Source organism: Alosa alosa, chromosome 24 (assembly GCF_017589495.1).
Source record: "Alosa alosa isolate M-15738 ecotype Scorff River chromosome 24, AALO_Geno_1.1, whole genome shotgun sequence".
In the NCBI taxonomy this organism is placed as follows: Eukaryota; Metazoa; Chordata; class Actinopteri; order Clupeiformes; family Clupeidae; genus Alosa; species Alosa alosa.
In genome coordinates, this window is record NC_063212.1 from 23149655 (window position 1) to 23170695 (window position 21041).

The 21041-nt window shown below is 43.3% G+C and overlaps 4 protein-coding genes across 6 annotated transcripts in view; 3 read left to right on the forward strand and 1 right to left on the reverse strand.

Annotated features, from left to right (window-relative positions):
* The window catches only part of LOC125289319 (macrophage mannose receptor 1-like), a 578909-nt gene that overhangs the window by 146188 nt on the left and 411680 nt on the right, over window positions 1-21041 (forward strand). The gene's annotated exons all lie outside the window — the stretch shown is intronic.
* On the reverse strand, window positions 15-5491 carry ttc5 (tetratricopeptide repeat domain 5). Its single transcript, XM_048236936.1, has 10 exons — window positions 5379-5491; window positions 4528-4660; window positions 3456-3667; window positions 2792-2945; window positions 2450-2541; window positions 2189-2245; window positions 1836-1982; window positions 1185-1399; window positions 794-938; window positions 15-424 (listed from the first exon to the last, which is right to left on the reverse strand). The coding sequence occupies exons 1-10, from the start codon at window positions 5442-5444 to the stop codon at window positions 305-307; spliced, it is 1341 nt and encodes a 446-aa protein (XP_048092893.1). The 5' UTR covers window positions 5445-5491; the 3' UTR covers window positions 15-304.
* Window positions 5818-19303, forward strand: men1 (multiple endocrine neoplasia I). 3 transcript variants are annotated; one of them, XM_048236929.1, is made up of 10 exons: window positions 5818-5969; window positions 6733-7223; window positions 7607-7830; window positions 9637-9765; window positions 10287-10327; window positions 10555-10642; window positions 13029-13165; window positions 15868-16009; window positions 16191-16364; window positions 17940-19303. In XM_048236929.1, the coding sequence occupies exons 2-10, from the start codon at window positions 6788-6790 to the stop codon at window positions 18492-18494; spliced, it is 1926 nt and encodes a 641-aa protein (XP_048092886.1). In that variant the 5' UTR covers window positions 5818-5969; window positions 6733-6787; the 3' UTR covers window positions 18495-19303. The 3 variants fall into 3 exon arrangements, with proteins under 3 accessions (XP_048092886.1, XP_048092889.1, XP_048092887.1); XM_048236932.1 differs by having other exon boundaries at window positions 7607-7815; XM_048236930.1 differs by having other exon boundaries at window positions 6736-7223.
* map4k2 (mitogen-activated protein kinase kinase kinase kinase 2) overlaps window positions 19420-21041 on the forward strand; it is a 39261-nt gene continuing 37639 nt past the window's right edge. The window contains exon 1 of the mRNA XM_048236943.1: window positions 19420-19804. Within this exon, the coding sequence (XP_048092900.1) occupies window positions 19712-19804 (93 nt within the window). The 5' untranslated portion in view covers window positions 19420-19711. The remainder of the gene's footprint in view (window positions 19805-21041) is intronic.

Here is a 21041-nt window from a genome sequence, read left to right on the forward strand (position 1 = left end):
AGCAGTAACCCCCTTCCTTAACTTAATCGCTCCATGTGGTACTCCCACATACTGTATGTGGTTTGGTGACAAAGATGTAGTAAACCTCTTAAAAGAACAGCCTTGGTCCTGTTTCCTGTTTTGCTAATGATGAATGAAGCCAAAGGGCTCTTCCATTAGAAGGTCACTCTGTGGTAACTTACCAAGGCTCGTCACCAAAACACATACTTGGAAGACTCTCTCCCCTATGCCCTCCTCCCTTGCTCACAGCAGAGACACGGCCAAGTGTGGCCTTTAAACGCGGACTCTGCTTTCTTCTCTCCCATCATTCACTCTGAGGCTTGTAGCTGACGGAGGCAGCGGTCTGGCTCTTCGCGGCCTGCCTCTTGCCGTTCACGATGAGGAGTAGAGGAGAGTCCACGCGTATGCTACGGAAGTCAAACGTCTGTGGGCAGAAGGAGGGTTGGAAAGGAAGGTTGAGATGTTTGAGAGTATGAAAGACAGAGAGAAACGTGGTTGTTCACCAAAATACTGTACTGTGTAATAGAATAGACCGTCTGAACACAGATCTTTCTATTCTGAATCATCCCCCTCTGATTGAGGAATTAAAAAATAATGATGTCTGTGTTTCTAGAGTGTTCCATGAATACATTTGTTAATGCACACAGAGCAAAATCATTAAATTCTCTAACTATTTAATTAAACTAATTATAATATCCATCATTATTATGTGTGACAGACATTTCACTAAAATAATGGGACTGGGCTTTTAATTGGACGTGCATGCGTTTGGGGACCAGTGGTAGGGACTGACCTTGTCTTTGTGAGACACGCTGTGGCGTTTGACTTGGGGTTCAGGGATCACCACCGAGTCCCCTATCAGGACCCCCCAGCTGTCTGCTGTGTTGTACACCATCACCACACAACACGTCTCCTCGCTGTCCACCATGCCAAACGTGCTGCAGGAACACGTCCCAAAACAGAAGGTCAAAGGTCATTACTATATTGTCCATACTCACTTATTTTGCCTATTTCCCTTTCCTCCACCATCCTTCCTTTATCTTTTCTTTCCTTTATCTTTTTCTTCCTTTTTGCTCTTTTTCATTTTATATTTCCATTATTCCTACTTTGTTTCTTTCACTCAATCAATCAATCAATCAATCAATCAATCAATCAATCAATCAATCAATCAAGCGTAGACTTACAAAGCCATTCTCCCCTCCGGAGCCAGGCTGAAGACCACCTTGCCCATGGCGGCCACCCCAGTGTTGAGGCCATGTGTGAGGGCAGAGAAGGACTGGGGCTCCAGGCTTCCGGTGCGGCCTGTGGGAGACCGAAACTGAGGAGAGGCACAAGGGCCCAGAGCCGACAGGTTGAGATTGGACAGCATGGTCCGTAAGCGCCGAGCCTTCACCTTCCCCTGGGAGAGAGAGAGAGAGAGAGAGAGAGGTTTAACTTTCCATCCCCATGCTATCATTTCATACACTTCATACAACTGATCACTAATAAAAACAACTCTCTACTGCCATCTACTGGAGAAATGATTCTGCTATCTCTCTCTCGCGCAAGTTGAAAATGAAGTAAGACACCTAGTTTTATGTGACTACCATGGCTACCATTACATTCCTCAGAGAGGGTCGGTGCATATGGACTGAGCACTGCGAAGGGTGAGTGCCCAGACCCTACATTTTAATGTGGGTCTGGCTCGTCAGGCTAGAGTATTTGGGGTGTGGGTAAGTGATTGTGTCGGTCATGACTCACGAATCAGTGTAAGATTCTGTTTGAGGTGTGTGTGTTCGTGTGTGCGGTCTGCTCAAGACCTACAAGCGAGTTCTCTGCACATCCTGTTCTCACACCTTGTTGTCGATGAGGGCCGTGACTCGTTCCAGGTAATCCAGCAACTGCTTCTCTCTCTCCCGAGGCTCCTCCCAGGCAGGATCCAAGATGGCCGCCCGACTGTAGCCAGCCAGAGCTGAGCTGAACATCTCCTCATATTGAAAGAGCTGTTGGGAAGAGGCAAGAAGTGAATAAGCGATATCTGCTAAAAAAAACAACATGGACATCCAGGTTCTTTGGGAAATCTGGCCTGAACATTTGGTTACAAATTCATATCCATTCATATTATCTCATTGTTCTAGTATTAATAATAATATGATATTAGATATTTGTTTTGAGGTTTATAATTTGTGGCAAAAAGGTGTCTGTATACCGTAGCTCTGTTGAAGTGCAGGTCAGGGTTTGAGGAGGCTGTGGTGTCGATTTTTTCCTGTGAAGGACGAAGCAACATAAAAAGAAGAGAAGAAAGACGAAGTTACCCTTTTAGACCGAGCTGATAATGTTTTGTAAAGCGCTCAATTGAGACAATGAAATCATTAATATTATGAGAAAATGTTATTGATTAATTATATTAATTAATAGCATAGCTGAATACTTTTTAATGTAAGTCCTTAAACGGGTCTATGTAACTCACAGCCTGTGCATAGGCACTGAGCGCTTGCTGGGATATCTGAGGGTTCTGTCCACTCGTGAAAAACAGGGAGATGTAGGCGTTACCCAAGATGTCTGTCACAAACAGGAAATGAACTGGTTACTGTCTACATTTCACAAAACTACTTGTCATCATATACAGATGGAGCTATGAACTTTAATAGCCATCAAAATGTTACTGTTCGGTTTATAAGTAAATATATACATACATACATACATACATACATACATAAATTTGTCGGCCTTTGCAATAAGTAAAAATGTTGAGTAACAACTCTATCTGGATTCAGTTCATACTCCGGTGTACAGAAGAAGTCCTACTCACACCAGGACGTCCCGTCTTTGACGTCCAGCTGTACGGCCTGTCTGGCCATGTCCACGCTCTCCAGCACCCGCTTGCCGGGCTCCTGATCGCCCTCTTCAGGTCGCAGCTGTCTCAGCACCATGGACAGGCTCCTCAGAGACACCTTATTCTTCTCCTGATGGACCCAAGGGTCAGTGAGCATCATGGCTTTGGATTTACAGTATGCAGACATACAGACCCTGTTTTTATTTGTTCATTTACTGTTTATTTAGTCAACATTAACTTTATTTGATTATTTATTTAAACTCGATTATCAGTCACTGTCTATGGCTGGGTACAGACCTCCAATTTTTTTTCCCTCGCACTCGATAAGAACGAGATTGAGCAGACCAAACTTTCAGATGGTAAGATCTGGTACTCTTACTCTGGTAAGACTGGGAGCACAAACAGTTTAAGTCAAACAGGTCCCGTTAATTATTTAGTGTGCGTGACCTTTTAGAGTGCTGCTCTTCTTCAGACAACACATTAATTTATTAACAGGAGCTGTTTAGGAATGTAAATGTTATATATATATATATATATATATATATATATATATATATATATATATATATGTGTGTGTGTGTGTGTGTGTGTTATATATATTGTCTGCCTTCCTTTCTTGTCACCTACACAGTTCTCTCACCTGCTGCAGGGCTCCAGTGAAGCAGGTCTTGGCTGCCACCAGGTCTCCCTTCTTCCAGTAGATCTCCCCCAGAGTGTTCCACCCCTCCACTAGACTGGGCTCCAGCTTGACCGCACGGGACAGGCTCTCCTCCGCGCTGGGACTGAAATCAGGGCCCACGTTCAGGCAACGGCCCCGCAGCAGCAGGAACTGGGCGCTGTGTCCAAACTCCTCTACGGAAGCAAATGACGGAGGACATTTTGAAGGATGTGTATATCTGAATGTATGTGTCAAAGGTAACATTGAAATGCTATGAGATTTTCTCAATATGATGATTGTCCATGAAAATATCACAATTTATCATGGTTAATAGTTGTCTATAGTGTGTGTCAAGAGGATGTGTAAGTGCGAAGTTACCCTATTTAAAACGATACTACTCCATGACTTGTGAAAGCACAAACAATAAAAGAGTTTCTCTTACATTGTATCACAACTGGTTCACTCAATTCAAAACACTCACATACAATCCTAGGCAGTACAGGCCAGCAGTACAAAAGACACAAGCAAAAACAAAACTATGATGTAAGGTAGTGGAGGAAAGTGATATGGTAAGACAAGCCATTCTTCACAATGCCAGATTGTCAGATACACAAATTAGTATGGCACACAGGCCTGGGAGGAAACCTATAGCTCTGTCCCACTGCCTGAGACAGTGAAGGGAGCTCTCACTGGAGCACTAGCAGATGTAATGGTGTGGGGTTGCATTCTCCTGGCCGCGTTTGAGAGCACCCATCCTCTTTAGGAAGCAAGGTCAATTACAATCACTATTTAATGACTCTGTGATCATATTCTTCTCCTGTCAATCTATTACATCCAAGGGATAAGGAAGAGTGTGGCAGTGTCTTAAAAGACGGGGACAGTCTTTTCAGCCAGTCTTGTCTGCTGTCATTTGGCTTATTGCCATTCTACTTGTGGCAGGTGCTCAAAGGAGACTTGACATCACTGTTCACATAGAAGCTTGCTTTAAGGAATCCACTGTCTTTCTAAGAAGACAGCGTTAAACTCAAGTTTGTTAACTGTTTGTTCATCGCACCCTCTTTCTCCTCCAGCCTCTTGAGAGTCTTGTTCATCTCTTCGGTCACGTCGTTCTGTTTTCGGCTGGCATCCTCCACGCTATGTGTTGCAAAATAGTGATCTCTGAACTGGTAGAGCTCATCAACAAGACCCTGAGGAAGATCAAGGAGTAATTACAAATCCAGGCTTAGGCTAATATGATCACTCAGTTATGACAGGTGCCTCATGAACCGTTACCTGCTTATGCAAACTATACAGTCTAGACTTGGCACTGTCAGCTGATATTGCACAAGTTAAACTCTTCCACAGATCTCTCAATATGATAATGTTACCACTTGACCCTCTCTTGCTTTAAGGACGACGCAGATAAGACCTGAGGAGTAACCTGATAGTTGAGCCGACAGCAGAGTAATTTATATTACCATGAAACCGAAGACAGTAAAGAAGAATTCCATCCACCCTACATAGGGACTGGTTGAAATGTCAACTGAGCTTAGACGAGTTAGCACGATAGCTGCTAGCTTGTTAGGCCTTCAATAAATGCTTTACAGCTATTTGTTAAGAGACAATGCTTCATGAACTTATGGTTGTGAGTTTTCACCTGCCATTTTAGGTAAGAATTGTGCAGAATAAGTTACGTCGTATTTGTGTATGTTTGATCATAAAAAAAAAACACTCCCTGCCATACTAATGTAACCTTATCGCTACATTTGCCATCTCTCAGTTGTTATAGTTACACAGCCCTAACGACTGGGGAAGGTTTTGTTCCACAAATAGCACAAATGTACACAAAAAGGATTTAAAGGAACATGATGTTGAAACTGAAAACAAATATGACGACATTCTTCTGGAAAAACAGCATCCGAGTACCTTCAAAATTTGTATATCATCTTTTTCTTTTGTGATGGTCTCGTTCTCCCTCTCCACATCCGCCATGTTTCTCTACTTGCTTCTTGGTTACAGCCCCGACAGGTACAGAACAGTACAATCTGGTGAACATTGACATCTAGTGGTCAGGTGGATAACGGAAGTTTGACTGGTGATTGTAAACTGCGTGGACTATAAATCTCTGTGGCTCAAGAAATTAGCCTTTGAGTTTTATGTAAATCAGACAATAACCTCAGTTGCAAAAATAACTTGTTTTTGAGGTTCAGACGATGGCTGAGTTGATTTCCCCAGTCAAGTTCACCAAGCGTTGTACATGAAGTAACTACATATCCCAACATGCAATACCACACACTGGTCAACGTTAAAACTGATGGCGCAAAACGCCGATATATACAACATAGGTCACAAATGGTACCTCCAATTGTTGCAGTGAACGGGAAATCCAGTGCATTCATGAAGATACTTTCGCGCAAATGCTATATGTCTGACTGGCTCAACATCCTTAGTCATTAAAGTGCGCGGTAAAAGCAAGAAGCACAACAAAAACATGTGGTTGTTGCCTTAAAGTATTGGGTATGCTCTATATTTCTTATTGGAAGGAAGACTTTCCCATTGTAATTTTAATATGTGATGGAACTGTTAGATTCAGGACAATCACCTGTATGTGTAATAATAGCATCTTGCGTGCTTATGCAACTTCTTACAACATGCAACAACAAACTGATGTAACTTAACGTTAGCGGTTAGCGCATCTTTTCAACATTTAAAATGACAGTTTTTGGTAAATCGAAAGTTGTTCTTGTGTATTCTTAACGATTTCAATGCAGAGCATCCTTTTTCTAAATCATTACATCAAGCAGCAAAATAAATTGGTATAAATTTGCCGTTATGCTAAGCGCGTAATAGGGCTCTGTAGGATTTAGCATACAGCTTCAAGCAGCTAACGTTAGCTGTAACGTTAACGTGTTGTATTTACTTGACTGCCGCCGTCTTAAACGCATAATTTACGAGTGACGCTTTTGCATTGTCTTTTTTTAAATGGTTTCAGTGGATCGCAGATGAATATGGGCTAATATTTCAATATCTGCTAACATATGATGTAAAGATAACTGCGTGGCGCTAGCTATGCCGTGCTAAGTTGCTGCTATGTTTGCTGCAGGACGTCATTGATTGAGATGTGTCCAGATAGCCACAGTACTTTACTTCAGATAGCCACAGTACTTTATGGCCAGGATCAAATGAAACTCAGCCACGTATTGATCAATGTTGTATTAGAGATTCATGTATTAGCTGCAGGTAGTAATTCCCTACACTTATTATTTATTTATTTCTCCAGCAGAGAGACACACCCCTCTCCACACACTTGCGTCTGTTTCAAGTCGACTCCGACCATGGGGTTGCGGTCGGAGCAGAAAAAGCACTTTCCACTTCGAGGGATCGATGGAGTAGTAAAACTGTTCGAGGCTGAGCTACGAAACCCGGAACCGGACCTGGCTTTATTGTCTCTTGTTTTGGGCTTTGTGGAGCACTTCTTGGCCGTAAACAGAGTAATCCCAATCAACGTGCCTGGGGTGCGCTTCGAGCCCCTTCAGCCAGACTGCCCGAACTCCTGCTTCCCCGTTGTTGAACTGGGTCTGCTGACGGCCCTGCACGAGCGCTTCACAGCTCAGATCCGTGGCGCGGTGGACCTGACCCGTTACCGGAGGTCGGGTGGCATCTCCAGTCGGGAGTTGGTTAACAAAGTGTCTGACGTCATTTGGAACAGTCTCAGTCGATCCTACTTCAAGGACCGTGCTCACATCCAATCGCTTTTCAGTCTAATCACTGGTAGGCATATGAAAACAATCTATTTCTGCTTATACATGTCATTGGAGTACATGATTTCTTATTTTTTTCATTACACTACAGAGTGTTGAGACCCTTGAGACAGGGTCCATAACATAATGCAAATGTTGAATTAGGTAGAGTTAGAGAATGCCCTCACCACTCTTTAATATCAGTTGAAAGTTGTGTATTGACAACTCATTGAATAGGACTGACCCCTTACTTGTTGTGAGTTGTATACCCTTGAGAAAGCCATAAACAAAACTGCTGTCTGAAACCTTACTGAAGGTGACCGAACAGAAGGTCTCAAAAGGCTATACTAGTACTGTGCAACTAATATGCTACTGGTCTATATGTGTCTGTGTTTATTGTTTATTTGTGCTCAGGCACTAAGTTGGACAGCTCAGGGGTGGCTTTTGCAGTGGTCGCCGCCTGTCAGGTCCTGGGACTTCGTGATGTTCACCTGGCTCTCTCAGAGGACCATGCGTGGGTCATCTTCGGCAAAGATGGCGAGGACACTGCTGAGGTCACGTGGCACGGGAAAGGGAATGAGGATCGGAGGGGTCAAACTGTCACCGCTGGAGTGAACGAAAGGGTGAATGTCAATGAAGTAATGAGATTTTTTATGTTCACTTTAGTTTATCTAGAAAGGCCCCCCAGAGGTAGCCTGGTAAACAAAACCTGTTTATGAAGTGAATAGAGTCTGGTCACTCACGATTGGGAATTTCTTTGGTCCAGCCTAACCAATCACATTACTCAGGGATTCATGTTACTTCCTACTTCGCACTACTACTTTACACAGCATTGGCAGTCAGGAAACAATGTATTTGGGCCTTTGCTGTAAATAAATGTACACATTCTTTGGACTGCAATATACTTAGTGATGGCAGTCTGACACTGAAGCTTCGATAGGTGCTTCAAACCAGTAACTACAATTCCATTTGAACCACTGCTCCGAAGCTTGCTTTGCTACGGAAAAATCACGTGACATATGATGTCCGAAGCAGAAACTGCTTCATTCTCTGAAAGAATCACCTGAGTGGTTTGCAGCGCCACCGCCTCACGAACCAATCGTGCTGCCACTGCAACTGGCACGGCCTCGTTTCTAGTCTGAATTGTAGCGCGCTCAAAGCATAAACACTTTAGGCTAATGCAAAACATTGCGTTTGGTTCAAAGCCTCTACTGTGACAAGCATAGTTTGTTCATATCGATTTATTTTTATTACAATGTAAAAGATACGTGGGAAAACTTTATTCTGATGGCTCCTGATCAATCTTTTATTTTGTATAAATAATGATATCCCATTCTTATTTATGTGCACTACGTATGTGTGGGGGTGGGGTGGTTAGGTGCGTGCACTAGATTTATTTCACTAGTAAAGCCTCCTGTCCACTATCTAGCTGGGATCATTTAGATGCAGTCTTGGCTTTCCACCAGGAGAGGTCGCTGTTACTGATGCTTCGAGTAATGAACCCATTTTTGAATCAATTGTTCAAAGTGGTTCAGTGCTTCACCAAAGCTTTATTTGCCCATCACTAAATATACTACCGTATACCAAAGCCACTTTCGATTTCAAAACTATAGTGTCATCCCCTCTCGTCGCTGATTGGGCAGGTAATCTGCTAACCGATGGAAATGGCAGTGAAGTATGGTGTTCCAGACTAGTATCACCCTGAAAGGAGATCTAAGTAGGCGTGGCCAGGCTACCCCATATTTTTGTATTTTAAAATTGTCCACAGAGTTAGTTGAAATGTTTCCCCCGACTTTTCATATTTCAATTAAAATTGTATTGGTACAGGGGACAATGTGCTGTAATTAAAATTTTTGTATTTTAAAATACAACCATTTGTATTTGCATGTGCAATTAAAACATAAATACAACCATTTAGGCTAATTTCTGCAGTCTAATATGCAGTCCTACAGGAAGCACAAATACAAATGCAACATGGAACACACTGCCAGTTCCTACAAGGGCAGGGACATCCCTCTCCATTTTTAAAAAACTCCTGAAGACCCAGCTCTTTAGAGAACATCTCCTCTCATAGCACCACTTACAACAAGTCTTGCTGATCCTAGCACTCACCAGCCGTCTTGAACTGACACGTAACTGAACAGCACTCACTGATGCATTTATTCTTACTGTACTCTACCGTTTTTTTAAATTTGTCCTAAAATTGTTGAGAATTGCTTTAAACCTTAAACTGTTTACCATGTTGTTAGTCGCTTTGGCTAAAAATGCGTCAGCCAAATGTAATGTAATAAGTAAAAAAACAAGTAACAAATAGCAATATTATTATTATTATTACATTTCGTATCACAGGTACACACACACACACACACACACACATGCACCACATGATCAAGGGGTGTATGACTAGTTTGTGTGTTTGTGTCCCTCATTTCTCACCTCTGCAGAGTTGGCTCTATTTGAAAGGCTCGTACATGAAGTGTAACCGCAACATGGAGGTGGCTTTCATGGTGTGTGCCATCAACCCCTCTCTGGACCTGCACACGGACAGCACAGAGCTTCTGCAGCTGCAACAGGTTGGGCTTCGTCCTGGGAAAGTCATTGTGTGTGTGTGTGTGTGTGTGTGTGTGTGTGTGGTTTCGTCCTGGGAAAGTCATACTGAGGTGGTTCCTGTAGATGACTGATGTAGTTGGTGAAGTAATTTATTTGTTTGATTGGGTCAAAATAGCTCTTATAAAACAATGCAAGTGCACTGCAATAAGTTATATGCATTGTAGTATTCAAATTCCATATAAGTACAGTACATATTTTCATATTTCTACATAACCCAAATTATCATTAGGATTGAACTGTGCGCGTATTACCTGTACATTCACTTGGCACACTTCAAGTGTAACCAATAGCAGGCTCTGTTAGAGGAACTCAAGAAGGAACAAATGATGACACAGACATGAATGTTTAATATAGTTGGGACCAGTTCTCTGTGCTTAGTGGTGATACCGCAGGAGGAATTCAGACCTGTATTCCATGTTTTATTGTTGTTGTTTGTTTGTTTGTTTGTTGTTATTTGCTGCCTAACTGCTCGTTCTCTTTGCAGAGGCTTTTGTGGCTGCTCTACGAAAGAGGAGATTTGGAAAAGTGAGACTCAATTTTTAACCTTAACATTTCGATGAATCAGAGCAATCATTTTAGGCTCACAACACAATTTGCATCTCTGTATTATTATAACTTAAATGTTATATTAGTTTTAGTCCACATTCCATTTCCCTTAGCATATTCCTGACCATAGGACCCACATTTGTTTCTGTATTCAATGAATGCAGTACTTTAGTTGACCACCAGGGCTATTTCTTTTCTCGTATCAGATACCCTATGGCCATGGGCACACTAGCAGACCTGGAGGACCAGGAGCCCATCAGTGGTAAAGAGAGTCCCTTGAACATCCACTTGAAGGTGAGGGCAGAGTTACCTGTCATTTCCAGTCTATCAACCGAGGTTTATACATTGATATTGCACAATTTCCTCAGCTATGGGGTTAAAGGGACACCAGGCAAGCCTGATGCTTTTTCTCTACGAAACTCCCCCTCGCTCGGTCTGAAGCTCTTTTCCTTTTCTTTGCATCTTCCATCAAGGGTTTTGCTGCTTCTTCACCGGCTCTGCCATTATACACACGTTTGCAACAATCACCAGCATTTTCGTTAGCCTGCCTCTGTGCTGTGGAAACTGAAACTGCTGCCGATTCGGGGTAGGGATACACTGAACTTGCAAGCGGGATATTCTTCCTACAGGCAGTAGGGGCGGGCGAGAGAGTCTTTATTCGCCCTGTAATGAGTCATTTAACCATATACCGACTTACGAAGATGAGTAATTAACACGAAAAAACGTTGCCTGGTGTCCCTTTAATACACAGGGGCAGGCTATATATGGGAATGGGTTTCTTTTTTTCTCCATTCTTCCTGCTGATTTGATTCTGATATTCTTTGGGCTTTTGGGCACTGCAGTTAATACACAGGTGTGGTCAATACAAAGCTTTGTCCCTCTTAATGAGCATAAAACACCACCATGTGGTTTATACACAATGCAACTAATATACAGGAAATTACTGTACTGCAGCTTTAGTTGCGGACTGTTCGTGTAGCGCTTTATCAAGGCACCCTAAGTGCTTTACAGTGAAAAGGGAACCTCATTTACCATCACCAATATGGAGCACCCATCTGGGTGATGCACAGCTGCCATTGTGCACCAATATGCTCACCACACACCAGATTTAGCTGGAGAGTGAAGGGATGAATAAATAAGCCAATTACACTGGGGGATGATTAGGGGGCCAGATTATTTGAGCCAGTTTGGGAACTTAGCCAGGAATCCAGGGAACACACTACTCTTTGCAATAAGTGCCAAGGGATCTTTAATGACGACAGTAAGTCAGGACCTCGGTTTAACGTCTCATCCAAAGAACGGACTTGTAAAAGATCAGGCTGTGTGTACATCACTGAGGTACAGTTACACGGAGCCAGGGAGAGGTGCTACTAATTTGTCAAGCTAAATCAACTGCACTTGTATAATAGCACAGCTCAAAACAACATATAGGCTATGGTCTGAAGAAAGTGGGCAGCCAATAAACAAACCCTATTCGAACAAGAATAGTTTTAAGTGGAGACGTGGGGTAAAGTAATTTTACCACAGGAGGCTTGTAATATAAATGGCCAATTCTACTTTACCCTACGTCTCCACGTAAAACTAACCCCGTCCGAATAGGGCTTATAGGCTACCGAAGTTGTGTGCAAGATCTGCTCCAATGAAATCCGTGCCATACGGGAAAACGGAGGTCTTCTGATTCTATAAGTCTAATGAAAGAAATGGTTTCTTTTAACACGGTGGAGAAGAACGTATCTGGCGCTTCAGTGCTGTAGCCTCGGAAAAATATTAGAGCTATCTGACAATCAACAATACATTTCCTCTCGTAACAATAATAGTAATTAATTAGGACTATTTTCGGCTAAAACATTAAATATTAAAGTTCAGTATGAGACATGTGAAAAAGACAACAATGTCACAATCAGGAATTATTTGAGGAAGACTGTAGTTTTACATAGACCAATAAGTCTCTAAGTCTCTTTAAAAGTAGGCTACCGTGCATATACATCAGTTCTAGGCTCAATTTCATTTCCAGGGAAAAGTTTTTATGATAAAGCAAGGTCTATAGAATTAGTGCGTGTCTGGGGGTGTGGCATCACGATGGTTGCTTCCCATCGTGATATCGGTCAATCATCACGATGGAGTCCAACCCTAGTTGTTGACACACTGTAACCATTTCAGGGTTTCCACTGGTCATGGAATTTTTGGAATATCATGGAATTTTGGAAAGTCAGAGAATTTTATAATTTTTGGGGCAAATTCATGGAATATTCATTCAAATTCATGGAATTTTGTTTAAAATGTACTTGAAGTTTAAAATGTACTTGCCAAAATACATTTATACAGAATTGGTGTATATCTGGTTATTAGCTTTACTGCTTGCTTGAGTATCCCAACTTTGTTTATTCAATGCCCATTCATTCATCTCCCGCTCTAAAAAAGTAACAGATTCTTAAGCGCAACGAGGCTGTTGTGATCTCATTCGTCGCTATATTGTACCATTCATTATATAGTAAGTCATGGAAATTTAGGTTTTTTTGTCAGGGAAAAGTCATGAAATTTAACATTTGACTTAGAGTGGGAACCCTGCCATTTACATTCATTCATTTAGCAGACGCTTTATCCAAAGCAACTTACAGGAAGTGACACCCCATTTCCTCCCTAAATGCGTTTATCGCTGCTTTCTCCTCTCCCCTCCTAGGCCGTGGAGTCAGCCAAGAAGTACTACAACAACGAGCACATCTACCCATTCATGTACTTGGCTGGGTACCACTACAGACACCGCAACGTGCAGGACGCCCTGGGGTCATGGGCTGAGGCCGCCACCGTCATGCAGGAGTAAGTCCGCACAACACCTTCATTAAATAACCACACGTTATAAACGTGTTATGATATTGTACCTGTAAATAACCACACATAGAAATGTTTAAGGACTCCTCTGTTCACCTTGCACTTAATGGTGGACAAAAGTGGACAGCCTAAGCTCCAAGAACAGCCACAAAACAACAAACCTTGCCCATAAAAACATAACAAACTGTTCCAGCAAATCACAGACGAGATGCGCGTCTGGGAGAGTTTCAATTGCACGGGAGGGAGGGGGAGGGAGTAGCGAGCTAGCTCTCTGTTTTGTTTGAACGTCAACAGAAGAGGCGTTACCAAAGTCCTTTTAGGCAAGTCCCTCCACTCGGCGGCCATATTGCAACGCTTTTCGGGCACTCATCAGGCATCCTATTCGGCAGAAATGCGCGTGCGCAAGGCTTCACGACACCAATCTTGCTCCATATAATTTGGCTCAATGTATTCACATGTCAACGTTTTGCCGAGGAAGGGGTGGGATATGTGTAGACAACGGCCATATTGGCGTTACAAACTAGCCCCATGCATTTCTATAGAGGATTTTTTGAGTGCTGTGTCTCCTCATTAGAAAGTCTCTGGCGTTACCCTGCATCGCTTATAGGACCTTTAACATTTGATATTGTTATTAAATTAATATTTATGTTTTTATTACTGTTATTATTCTTAATAGGCTTTTTAATCTTCATTTAATAACCATACATACTCTACAACAGTCGGGCTACACTTACCTCTTATTCATTTTGGCTGACGTCCAAAGCAACTTACATATGTCAATTATTGCAAGGGCCAGTCTCCCCATTGCAATTTGGGGCTAAGTGACTTGCTCAAGGGCACAACGATAGCATCAAAGAATTTAATTGTATCTCTTACAACAACAATAACAACATAAAGAGCATAAAAGAAGAATGAAATGGCAGCAACTAAATAAAACAAGAATCACAAGTATCACAAAATGTTTATTAGTAGTGCACGACATGCTGTCGACTGTAAAACGCTGAGTTGTAGCTGTAGGTTGTTTGGTTGAGCTTTGTGTGTAAAAAGCTTGGCCTGTTATGGCATCAAAGCGAGCTGTAGAGGGCAGCAAACTCAACAGGATGTTGAACCAGAAGGTTCTATTTTTGCTGGGAGATTTATCTCCATCCTATGTAATCATACATTTCCACCTGTTATGACTGATATCTCCAGATGTGGTACACTTATCGTGATTGTTTAAAAACAAACTCACACACACACACAATTTGCATCACATTGTGTGCTTCTCTCTTCTCTGTAATGTAAGGAAAGGGACGGCGCTTCCTGAGAGTGACAGAGTTGTACGTCTGGTGTGTGTGTGGGTGTCTGTCTGTTCATTTGTGACAGAGTTGTTCGTCTGGTGTGTGTGTGGGTGTCTGTCTGTTCATTTGTGTGTGTGTGTGTGTGTGTGTGTCTTCTGGGTGTGTGTGTGTGTGTATGGTTTGTCTTCTTGAAACGTGTGTGTGTGTGTGTGTGTTTGTGTCTTCATTCAGCTTCCATTCTTGGCAGCCTTGACTTCCTGGATCTGTAAACCCTCACTTTTCTGCCTCACATCAAGCGCACGGCTCTAAAAATACTCGCTCGCTCACTCGCTTGGAGCTGAACGCTTGGAACGGTCCTCCTCCGTTGTCCCCTGTCGCTGTTCAGATGTGCGGCCAGGGCTGCAGAGGCGCGCCCAAGGCTCACATTCCCGCCTCTTCCTTTTCCCGCTCAGTACTTCCTGTGTCCCATTGTTGGGAAAACGCTTCCTCTCTGTGTGTGTGTGTGTGTGTGTGTGTGTGTCGCGTGCTGTGGCCGACTGTCTGTTGTGGATGCTAGGGAGGATGGGCAGGACGAGAACACTGATGAGAGAGAGAGGACCTAAATTGGTAAAATATGTCTAGTCTTCACCGTGGGATAGTGAGAAACGTAATTTCGATCTCTTTGTATGTCTGGAACATGTGAAGAAATTGACAATAAAGCTGACTTTGACTTTGACTTTTGACTTTGAGAGAGGTGAAAAACATTCAGTAGTTTCCTGGTTTATTATTTTCATTTATTATGACTTGCAGTCTTTAAGGCCATTGATGAGTTTGCTAATGTGCCCTGTTTAAACATTTTGTCGCTTGCAGATCATTGCGTTTACATCAAGTGTTTATGCTTTACAGACCCTGAATGCTTGAAATCACTTCAAAGAAAGTTAAAAAAACAATGAAAGGCAGGGATTCCCAGATTGTTGCCTCACAATGTAACAAATTTGAACAAATTTGGATCATAGGCTATCCATTGTCCAATGAAAGTCCTAAATAGAGCTGTTTATCCACGTCCCTGGTATGAACAAAGGTTTCAATGGGACTCCAGGGATATACCTATGCTGGAAGTTACTGTCTAAGGATGCAACTCCCAACAGAGCAGAGCCTAGCTGTCAACCAATCAACTTGAGTGGAGCCCAGTCATCAACCAATCAACTTGAGCAGAGCCTAGCTATCAACCAATTAACTTGAGCATACCCACTGTGTCCATTCCCTCAGAAAGATCAGTGTCAAATAATTGGCCAATAGATAATCAAATAATTGACAAATAGTTGGAAAATAATATATAGTAGGCTACATATTATTATATAAAATAAAAAAATAGTTCTATCATCAATTAATTGTTGCAGCCCTAATAATTGTCCCCCCATTTTTCTCCAGCTACAACTACTGCCGTGAGGATGAGGAGATCTATAAGGAGTTCTTTGACATCGCCAATGACGTCATCCCCACGCTCCTGAAGGAGACTGTCGTGGAGGGCGGGGCTGAGGGTGCAGAGGGCACAGCGGAGAAGTCTGAGAAGGTAGAAACTCCAGCCGGGGTCCTTTAATAATAATAATAATAATAATAATAAATCATCATTTTGATGAGCACCCTGAAGTTTTATTGCAACAAACGTGGTTACACTGTAATGGTAATCACTACTTCCTGTTTCATTTCTCATCTCCTTTTTTTTACATTTTGTTCCTCTTCATCACTTTCAGGACTCCCCAAGACAGGCTGCCGTTCTCTCAGCACTCCAAGACCCAGAATGCTTTGCGCACCTGCTGCGTTTCTATGACGGCATCTGTAAGTGGGAAGAGGGGAGCCCCACACCTGTGCTGCATGTGGGCTGGGCCACCTACCTGGTGCAGTCGCTCAGTCGCTTCGACGCCCAGGTGAGAACCGTCTAGCCCCTCACAAGAGACTCTGCTGAGGCTTCTGTGGTGTCTGTATATTGGCTCACTGTCCTGCAGGTCTAGGTGTGGGTGTGAGTGAGTGAGTGACTGTGTACGAGTCTAAATGTGTGTGTGCATGGCCTCCGTCGCCAGTATTGCCATGGCAATACTAGTTTTCATACATGACATTACCTAAGATTACACTTAGTAGGGTAAACATCACACACTGCTGCTGTACCGCGCCAATAGCTGATCATCCTGGCTTGGTGAACAGTGTTTTTCCCGATGCATTCTACTGTCAGTGACTGACGCGAGAGAAGTGAGGTTTTGTGTTCCATTCATTTTCATTGGGAGTGTGCCCTGCCGTGCTTCTGTCTGTTAATTTGCGGCACAATTGAATGGTAGGCTATTATCGGACCGAAAGAAAAATAAACTAAAAGTTTCCCCTATGAAGATATAGCCTACATCTTAATTTGGTGTCATCAAATATAGAGGAATACAATTAAATGGTAGCCTAGTGGAGTGTCCTTTCAATGTATGCGTCTGCGCAAGTGAAACTGAACCACTTGTGGGTAGGCCAGAAACAACTACTGTACTATTTAAAACCACGAATGAAGTGGATTACTGTAACATGAAACGAGCATAGCGATTTGATAGCCTAATCCACTGCACAAAAAAAGGAAATACCAACTTGTTCTAGGTCTAACAGAAGTGAATATCCTAGCAAATAGCCTATGGTTATGGCAGCTACAAAAAAAATATATTTCACTCCTCTTGCTGAAACGAACGTAGACTGTGGCCTGTTGCGCAAAGAAATTAATTAGGGAGATGATCTGCATCTCCGTTAACCGAAACTCTAGTTTCCATTGTTGACGTGAAATATGTCTCCATTGTGTCAAGCAGGGAAGTGATAACATTATGCAGGTAGCCAATGTTTACGTCACCAGAGTCAGAAAGAAGCAACCAAGACAGCTGCTTGCTCTGTTAGGTATTTCTGTCCCAAAAATTCAAATTCCCGGACCCCCCCTTTCATGATCCACACTCCTTACAAAATAGGCCTATTTCCAACACCCCTATAGCTCTTGTGAAGTATGAACTTCTAACTTTTATAATGAGTAGGCCTATATGCTACTATATGGTAGGCTATATAAGATTGTAGTGTTACATAAAGGCAATCACAAAGAAAATAGGTAGGCTTCCTGAATGACCCATTCCGAATGAATCGTCTCTGATATAATAACTACAACACATTGGGCTTGGCAAGAAATTTGGCAATACTACTTTCACACAAGTGATGGCACCCCTGTGTGTGTGTTTGTGTGTTTGTGTGTGTGTGTGTGTGTGTGTGAGTGTGAGTGTGTATGTGGTTTCTGTTCTGGTCTTCAAACCCTCTTGCTCTACCACAGTAATTTTCCACTGCAGATCAACCAAAACAAAAGCACACACACACACACTGAAATGACCCTTGCAGTTGCTGGCCTAGCATGGCCTGTGCTAACAGACAGAGAAATATGTCTGTGGTGAGTCCCCCCGTTGATCTTCTCTGTGTCCTCTTCTCACCCCAACTGTCCCCAGGTGAGACAGAAAGTCTCCATCATCACCAAAGAGGCCGAGACCCAGGACGATGATGACCAGTCGAGCGACGATCCGCGTGAGGGCCGGCGCCGGGGCCCTCGCCGCGAGTCGAAACTGGACGAGCAGCCTCAAGCCCTCCCCCCTGGCCAGACGCCTTCCGCAGGCCAGACACCCGTACCCCCGCCCGCCCAGCCAACCAACGCCGCTGCCGCCACCACCGCGAAAAAGATCGCTGATGGCGGGGCCCGGAGGCGCTCCTCTCAAGGGGGAGCCCGTGGCGCAGAGACGTCCGAGGCCAAAACCCGCGCCAGCACGCCGAGTCCCACCCCTTCCTGTACCCAGCAGGCCGTGGGGCTGGGCGCCGGCCCCGTGGTGACCTTCACAAGCGAGAAGATGAAGGGCATGAAGGAGCTGCTGTCGGCGGCCAAGGTGAACTCTAGCGCCATCAAGCTGCAGCTGACGGCGCAGTCGCAGGTGCAGCTGAAGCGGCAGAAGCCCTCGGCGTCTGGCGACTACACGCTGTCCTTCATGAAGCGCCCGCGCAAGACGCTGTAGGGCAGTGGCAGCGGCCGCCAGAACAACAGCACAGAGAGAGAGATGGGGTGAGAGAGAGATGGGGTGAGAGAGAGAGATGGGAGGAGGAAGACCACAACAGGCCAGGCCAGCTAGTTTCTGTGTTGACCAGCACCATGACTTTGTGACGTGGAAGAGCTCTGCTTGTGGGATTTCCTGGAAATGTGCTGTCCTGCTTTTTTTGTCCTTAAAGGCTTGTGGTTAACCTCCTGAATAGGGATTAGAGTTGCCCTGCGGCTCTTTTGTGTTTTTACTGTGAAAGCATAGGGGAGTCTGTGTCGAGTTAATCAGGATTTTTTCAAATGATTCCCATACTTTCAATTGATGTGACTGACCATACATTGAGTTTATTCCACTGTGCAGAGTCTGAGACATGAAGGGGTTGTATTTTTGTGACTAGGCTCTCCATAAACTTATGGGAATGTTTGACTGACAAACCAAAGTCACTTGTTATGAGAGTGTGTTTATTTTTTAGCATTTATAAAAAGTGATTTATTTTTTGATGCTTTGGTATTAGTGACGCTCTTCAGATGAAATCTGTAGGTTATTCTACATGTTGGTGTCCTAGCACTTTTTACATTTTCATCTGTACCTTTAAGCTTCATAAACTAACGTTTTCATTTTAGTTGTTGCCATAATTGTGCATGTAATATCCGTATAGTGGCCTTTAGTGTAACGCAATCTAATGTTACTAAAACATAGCATTTTGCAGTCTTGGGGTTTCCATTGTGATTGCAATGAAGTCTCATTGTTAGTTGAGTAAACGAATAAAGTTCATAGTGTTGACATTATACTGTCTGTCTGGTTTATTTCCTTTGCCGTGCCAGGAGCATAGAGAGAACTTGCCTTAATGCCTTTTCACAGCATCCTCGGCACCAACCAATAGTCATGCGCAAATAGGCACTGGTGTTGGTGCGACTTGAAAGACTGCACAGGGTGACACGACTCCCTCTGACAATTTGCCCCTGGACTGGAAGTTGATGAATGGCAAAGTGATCAGTGCTTTCAGGCAAACATCGAGATAACTCAACAGGCTGCTACACCTGGCAGTTTGGGAGGATGCATTAGTAACTGCTCGGAGAGGATACGGCTGGCCAGCGCGGTTGGACTTCGCCCTACAGTAGCCTACATCGCCAAGCGCTGCTGTCATACCATGACCGTCTAAGGCGTGAGAAACACTATTGAAACAAACAGCTGAAATGGATACTATCGGGGTTTCGTTCTTGGACCCTCTGGACGACTACGAGATAATTCATCGTATTGGAAGTGGCACATACGGAGATGTATTTAAGGTCAGTTGGAAACCTAGCGTTAGAAAGCTCATTTTCCCGTTCACCAGGATTTGGGAGTTTGGGTACACGTTTTCATCTAGGCTGTCGACACGCAACCTTAAAATGACCTCTTTGCTTTGGCACATTGCTTTGTTTGTCTTTATGTATTTTGCAATACTCTATCCGTGGGTAGTTAGATTGCCAATAAATCGCAGTTAGCAGTTTCTTCGAAACTTTGCTTGACTAGAATAAATAGCCTAGTCGTCTAGTCCCTAATAGAGCAGTTAGTTTAGCCTACGACTTCTGCATCCTGTTGGCGAACAGTGACAGTCAGTTTAACCATTTAATTAGTTGTGGTAGGCTCTTGCTAAATCTTTAGGGACAAAGCTATAATGGACAGTTGTGGTATGTGAAGTCGGATTTAAATGAATAAGCTAGAAGCAAAATAGCATTTCAGTACGTTAATCTAAGGAGACAATTTATCTTTCTCCAAACATCACTCACAGATTGCAGACTGTCATCCGCTCCCTATACTGGGAATTAAGGCTGTTTAAATTGATACAACCAAAATGTTCGAGGGAATGAAAGTTAGGTATATAATTAGGCACTGAACCTATTACGTTACTCTAAATTATATGATTTGCAGGACTAAACAGGCCAATGTGTAAAACCTGTTGCATTGCCTGCGTAGAGAAATAAGACAATAATGGTATTGGTCTATTTTCCCCCTGCCCTTACATTCCTACTCTTGCGTTAATGGTAGCCTACATCATCAACCACTCAGAGGGCATTAGGCTGCAGTGATTTCCTCCTCAGGAAAAGTCTGGATACAGCAATCTACAGTGTTGTTGAACGTAATGACTACTCCCCAAAACAATAGCCATGAGGTCATGTGTATTTACGTTGACGTCTCTACTCCGTTGTCAACATACTGTGCCCAACATAAGGTGGCTCGGTGCCAGACGGAACACATTGGCACTCCACGAGACCACTTGTCCCAGGCGAGCAGCTCCGCATCACGCAATCAACCGTCATAGTTAGCGCGCAGTGGGCGAGCCACCAGTGTTGTCACTTCATCTTGACCACCCCACAAAGAGCTCCTTTAAGGAGCGTGTGGCTTTGTTAAGTGCAGCCCTAGAAGACTTCGAGAAAGACATTCAATTAATTCCAGAAGGTCAAAAGTATAAGTGGACAGATAGTCTTATATTTAATTGTATTATCCTCAATTAAGAGTAGGCCTATCAGTATTGATGTTGAA